At 43.1% G+C, this 6,727-nt stretch overlaps 1 protein-coding gene across 2 annotated transcripts; it reads left to right on the top strand.

Moving 5' to 3' along the window:
- Positions 1 to 1,394: 1,394 nt before the first annotated feature.
- LOC119226874 (protein SET) lies at positions 1,395 to 6,372 on the top strand. 2 transcript variants are annotated; one of them, XM_037485221.2, is made up of 8 exons: positions 1,395 to 1,647; positions 3,634 to 3,691; positions 3,775 to 3,917; positions 4,162 to 4,265; positions 4,354 to 4,467; positions 4,616 to 4,786; positions 5,112 to 5,249; positions 5,335 to 6,372. In XM_037485221.2, the coding sequence occupies exons 1-8, from the start codon at positions 1,578 to 1,580 to the stop codon at positions 5,353 to 5,355; spliced, it is 819 nt and encodes a 272-aa protein (XP_037341118.2). In that variant the 5' UTR covers positions 1,395 to 1,577; the 3' UTR covers positions 5,356 to 6,372. The 2 variants fall into 2 exon arrangements, with proteins under 2 accessions (XP_037341118.2, XP_062414847.1); XM_062558863.1 differs by lacking the exon at positions 1,395 to 1,647 and adding an exon at positions 1,785 to 1,803.
- The last annotated feature ends 355 nt before the right edge of the window (positions 6,373 to 6,727 follow it).

The following is a 6,727-nucleotide window of genomic DNA, read 5'->3' as shown; positions in this document are numbered from 1 at the left end:
GTGTCATCAGCAAACTTCAGGAGCTTGACGGACTGGTGACTGGAGGTGCAGTTGTTGTGCAGAAGGCACAGCGGACACTTGACCAGATACGGCGTGTGGAGCGGACCAACCCGGACTCTGGTTATTGTCCTTGGGGACTTTAACAAAGGAAACCTCAGCCATGAAGTACAGAGTATTGAATGCCAAACCAGAGAGCCGAACACGCTCGATCACTGTTTACACCTCACCTGCCCACACCAGCCCAATACCCGCTTAAAAAAATGATGGGAAAGGGTATTCATTTGGACTCCTCCCCCACCCCCCCAATGTCTAAACCATGGTTATGCCCTTGGGTTTCAGGATGCACTGTGTTGTTTTAGAGGTTAATGACTCGACATGGGACTTGACAAGTTAAGGTTGTTAACTAGCAATCTGAGAACCATTAGATCCATTTTTAACAGTTTGTTGTAGCCTGCGATGAGCTTTGACATGAAAACACATACTGTGGTTTATTTTCTATGAGACAAGCTTTTATGGAAACTGCAACTGATCATACAAGTCATCATATCACGGATGAATATAACTATTAGATATTCCATTAAGAAACTTTTGCTGCCTGCCACTCCATCAGAAGCCCATAGAGGTTGGAAAGCCTTGCTGTACCGGGCATCAGCGGGCATCTTTTTTTTAGGTTTATGCTCTTTAGGTTAAAATTACTTTCTGTGACCCATAAAGGCCCAATTCCCATTTTTGAGGAAAAGGACCCTCCCCCCTTCAACAGCTACCCGCTGGATGACCCCTGTAGCGCAGTGGTGGAGCTGCGTCGTTTTTCAGTCAGACCATTGGTGGTCGGTCAAATGGCTTTGCTGATCCATGTCGGTGTGTAGCTGTCCCTACAGTGTATGCATGTATGTTAATGTTAATAATGCCTGATAATTCCAGGAATGGGTTGTTTGAAATCCTCCATCACAGGATAAAACTAGGCCTCTCACCCCACCGTCTGTGGTCCCAAAATACATGAAGAGTTGATGTATCGTAGCCACCGTCACACCCTGTACAGCCAAGTGCTGTGAAATGCAGTTTTCTGGCATCCATCATCTACCAGGAACTTAAGTGGATTTCAAACATGGACATCTATAAAAGAGGAAAAAGAACTTCAAATTGCCTCATGAGCTGCTGCTTGGTGGCAATTTAAACCTCCACCCCGGACTCTTTCACCTGAATATGGTGCTGCCTAATGCGATCATTTTGTAATCTTAGTTCGAAAGTTAAACATATTTAACGATGATGAACGCCAAAATGAACTGGCACTTTCCTTGTGGACCGACAGACAGGTGTATGGAACGCTCCGCCCGTTGCTTTAAGGCTTTAGGGTGTAGTTTGGCACCCCGGCCAGCAGGTAGCAGTAGAGCGCCACACACGTGTTCACCGACCAAGCGCCTCGGAGAGAAACAAGCGTGCGAAGCTGCGCTCGTGCGTCTCTATCGCGGGCTCCAAGACACGCACTCTAAGGTAGAAGTAACTTTTATCCTCCAGAGAAGAGTTATAAACCACCTGGAATATACATCTGGTCAACGGTGTCACGGCAAACGATAACCATGTCGGCCTCACCGGCGAAAGTCAACAGAAAGGAGAATTCTAATCACGACGCAGCGGACGAGACCTCTGGTAACGTTAAGGAATGGCGGTTATCCCGTACAACGCCATTTTCATTTGTTTTTCGTCATTTTGTTATTTTCATTGTAGTTTATGTTGTGCCAAATTGAGTTAATTTGTGGACGAACGACCCTCTTTAGCTTTCCGACACATAAAGTTACACAATGGGTATGTTGTGCAGGACTGTGCTGTAGGTAGCGTGATAGCGTAGCATGATAACACAGGCTAACTATTTAGCCAGCATGAGGGCTTAGCTAGCTATTAGCTTACGTTAGCACCTAACAGTTCACATGAAGATGGCCGGTGTTTGCATTGCATAAGCTGCAATTGGCTCGATGTGCAGTTATTGTTCATGCAGACAATTTGTGGAGGGTTGTAGTCGGGAGATTTCGGTGACATCGTGTGCAGCTATGCTCGTACTCTATTGGATCCCAAACTTCAATAACGATTGTTTGCTAACGTCATGAGCAAGTGCAACATTCAAGGGACGTTGACGTTATATTGTTTTTCCAGCGGTCAAACTAGTTAATCACACGTTAATGTGTTCAACTTTAACACGCCTGAGTTTGGTTGGTTGGTGTGCCAGGTGGCCGACCAGCTAAACGTCAACAAGCTCCTGTCTTCGCTCGCCGCAGCTCAGGTGTCGCTTTGATGAGCTCTAATGAACGTTGATGGACCTCCAATGAAGGTTGATGGAGCTCATAGTCTGTGGCGGACCTCGCTGCACTACACTGGCGGGTTGAAGGGGCCCCGCTTTCTGCAGCCCCTCATTTAAACCAGGCCGCCTTCAGCAGCAACAGGAAGCTCCAGAGGCACGGGTCTGTCAGCCATGTCTGCACGCGCGCAAACATGCACACCCGGGCTGGAGTCCTGAGTTATTTCCCACCCTGCGAGCAAAGCTGCACCGGTGGAGCTGGGGTTGCCGTAGTATGTGTTTCTGTCGAAATAAAAAAAAAATGCGCTGAGTATGCAACCCGAGATGGGTAGAAAAGTATTATTTTGTTCACTTCAAGAATATCATACAATTATTAATGAAAAACCTAAAACCGTTTAATCATTATTTGTTTTTACTATGTATTCATGGTTTGTTTAAGCAGGAAAGACGTTTTTAACAAATAAAGTTGAGGTTATATGAAGTGGTTCAGAGCTGCAGAAGGGAAACCTGGCTAAATTAGTAGTCAGCGAGGGGCATTCTGGGAAGTGTATTGTTATTTGTTTTTGAACTAACTTTACATGATCCAAAGTTGTGTTGTTTTTTCATTTTATGGAGTTTTGTTTGCCAGAAGAATGTACCCTGGAGTACGTTATTTCTAGACCAAACACATGGATATTTGAGTACAATTCAAGGAAATCCTACTTTTAACTTGTTTTTACATTTTTATGGAGTTAAATGCATTACCACTGTATGGTGTGCCGGTTTTTGCTTGCTGTCAACCTGCAACATTAGAACAAAAATAAAAATCCCATGCCTTATGGGTGCTGTGAAAAATATGAAACTTCTAAAAATGATGGATGGGTATTGTTTTTTTTCTTCCAATACTGGTGCAGCAACAGTACCTGGACCTATACTTTTTTTTAAGCACAAAACGACGACTTTAATAACGGGAGGGCAAACATGCAGTCATCAGAGTTCTGTAAATAAACTATTTCATCGCCTCAAGGACCTATGGTTGATGGGTGGACTTGATGAATCAATGCTTACTTCTGAGAGTTTCCTCTTTTTCATTGAGTTGTCAGTTTGTTTCTGTGAATCATTTCACCAGCTGAAACTAAAATCTTGGGTTGTTTATTTCACGTTCAACAGTCTTTTTGGATCTACTTGCCACCCAACATGGTCGCTAACTTGTGACCCTACAATGCATGTGTCTGCGCTGAACTAATCAACATGTAATGGGAATGTGTAGATGTCATTTAATTACTTTTCAATGGCATTGCATCATGACATGTACTTTTTTTCTTAATCTAAAACCTTACGGTGGACGTGTTTTTTCCTTGCAGAAAAAGAGCAACAGGAAGCAATTGAACACATCGATGAAGTACAGAATGAAATTGACAGGTGCGCATTGACTCGTTTATATTTATTGGAAGATGTGCGCCTGGACAACGTTTTGTTAATGAAATGTCTTCTCTACTCTACAGACTGAACGAACAGGCTAGTGAAGAAATTTTAAAAGTAGAGCAGAAGTACAACAAATTACGCCAGCCCTTCTTTCAGAAACGATCAGATCTCATCGCCAAAATTCCCAACTTCTGGGTCACAACATTCGTCAACCATCCACAAGGTAAACTATGTTTTATTTTTACATCCATATTAGGGCTGCAACTAACGTTGATTTTAATGATGAATTAATCTGATTATTTTGATTGATTAATCCTGAATCTGATAAAAAGCATTAATGTCCAACCCCTCAAACAACTCAGTGTAAATTCTCCAAAAATCTTAAAGTGCACAAACAAGTTGATGCTTGAACATCCCTGAGCTAACACTGTGACCTGCAGTTAACAGTCTCTGTGCCTGTCCTTTAGTTTCAGCTCTTCTGGGGGAGGAGGATGAGGAAGCACTTCATTACTTGTCGAGGGTGGAGGTCACTGAGTTTGAGGACATCAAGTCTGGATATAGAATAGATTTTGTGAGTTGTCACCTTCTCTTTTGTATTTGTACATTTTCAATAACTATAATGGCATGTACTGATACAGATGTGTTTTTCTTTTCTTAAGTATTTTGACGAGAATCCATATTTTGAGAACAAAGCCCTCTCCAAAGAGTTTAATGTAAACGAGAGCGGAGATCCTGTTTCCAAGTCCTCTGAAATCAAATGGAAGGCTGGAAAGGTTAGTCTTTTCTCTTTGGCAAGTGTGTGATTTTCATTTATTATACTTCACTTGATGATTTTTAAAATACTTTTGCTTGTATAATAAACTATTGTTCCCTAGTCACTGTTCAAACGTTCATTGTTGACTACCACGTTTCCCTCCCCAGGACCTGACGAAGCGTACGGGCCAGACCTCAAACAAAGCTGGGAAAAAGAGGCAGCACGAGGAGCCAGAGAGCTTCTTCACCTGGTTCACTGATCACTCCGATGCAGGAGCTGACGAGTTGGGGGAAGTGATCAAGGACGACATCTGGCCGAATCCACTGCAGTACTACTTGGTAGGCTTCAGCCCTTATTAAAGTTCCTTCAATCTTAAAGCCTTCAGACATCCATTGTAGTCTGTCCATCCCACAAGAGGATCCTTCCTCTGACGTTCTCCTTAAGGTTTCTTCCTTTTTCTTCCCACGGAAGGGTTTTTATTTTTTGGGGAGTTTTTCCTCTGTTGCACAGAATGTAAAGCCCTCTGGGGAAAATTTCCCCCAAAATGCAGCAGATATGCCCTAAGGTCAAAATACGGCGTAATGCTGCTCTTGGGTGCCCTCTAGTAAAGGGTTGGCTGTAGGAGCTCAGGCTGATACTTGTTAATGTCTGAATGATCCCAAGGTACCCGACATGGAAGATGAGGAAGGTGATGGTGATGATGACGACGACGATGATGAAGAGGGTCTGGAAGATATTGACGAGGGAGAGGAGGAGGATGGTGAAGACGATGATGAGGATGGTGATGGGGAAGATGGAGAGGTTCGAGTACTGTAGATCAGGATTTGACCGTCCCTCAGCTTGTGGGATGATGGAAGAACCAATTAACTTTTTTTCCTTCTTCCAGGAAGACGGAGAGGAGGATTAAACCTTCCAGCCAACACCTGTTCCCGTCCTGTGATGGAGTCATCCTGCATCCCAGCGGAGCAAAATTCTCGTGTGTGTGTGTGTGTGTGTGTGCGCCCCGGGGGGTGTGTCCCGTCTGTCCTCTGCAGACATGTCCTATTCGTAGTCCATAACGCCATGTCATAGGCCAGCTCCATACACAGAAGGTCTGCATCGGGGGCGGGGGGAGGAGGGGTCTGTCCTGAAGTCTCACCTGTCACTGTTATTCTTCCTCTCCCAAAGACATTTGTTAAAAAAATCAGTAGCGTTCTGCACGTCATCCTGCGTAGATTTGAGATACGTACTTTAGCAATTTCTATGTAAAATATATAAGTTTCTGTTGTAAGTTTAATAACAATGAAGCCATGGTGCAGTGATGACTCAGTCAAAGCATCCGCATCAATATCTATACATCTATGCGTGTAGATGCATAGATAACATGGGGAGGATGCTGGGACGTGTTACAAGTTGCATTGTCCTTTGTGACTTGTACTACTGGAACTGATTAAAGCACCAGCTTGTTGCTTTCAATTCTTCTACATGATTTGAGTCAGACCGTTAATCAGTGTGCAGCATAATGGGGGGGCGGCGGGGCTTCGACACCAAATCTGGACTTCTGTTAAATTAATTCCTACGAACTTGTTTTTTTTCCAGACACCCGCAACAAGGTTTGAACTGTACTTTTTTTTTTTTTTTATCGAAACAACTTGAAAGATCTGATTTTTGAGCTCAACCTAACATTTGGAGATAGGAGAGAATAGATTTGTGTAGTCTGCAGGGTTTCTCCTGTTCCACTGAAAACCTGTTGGCATTAAATTAAGTGTACCAGTTGCTTTGTTACAAGAAATAAATGTATACATGATGTCTGGACTAGACCAAGGTTTATTTTTCCTGTACTTGCTGTCATTAGGCCCAGAAATTACATGGCACATTACACTTTTGGAAATATTGCAAAAGTGAACTCATTTATAGAATAATAAAACGGACACGTGCACCTGTGGCTTTTTGGAGTAACTTCTTTGGCTCGGACCGGTTCGAATGCGATGTCAGACGTGCTGCCGTGGAGCTCTGATTGCATCAAATGTACAGGAGGCTACGGACTAGTGTGACCATTGCTAATCATTACTCTTTAGGTGATGCTGTTATTAAACTAGGACACAAGTTGATCTACAAATTAATATTTATAAAGATATTGCAAAGATTAATGAAAGTCCTATTAGTTGGGGTTTGTTTTGGGACAAAATATAAATTGATGGTTCGGTATTTGGTGTATATATGACTACAGCTGGAGCCCTTCTCTGTAGGCTAGGGTCTACTTAAAGCATTAAGGCCAGATGGATTACATAACAACAATA

Source organism: Pungitius pungitius, chromosome 18, assembly GCF_949316345.1.
Source record: "Pungitius pungitius chromosome 18, fPunPun2.1, whole genome shotgun sequence".
NCBI classification, from domain to species: Eukaryota; Metazoa; Chordata; class Actinopteri; order Perciformes; family Gasterosteidae; genus Pungitius; species Pungitius pungitius.
The sequence above is the reverse complement of the archived record's forward strand: the minus strand, read 5'-3'. Positions and strand labels throughout refer to the sequence as shown.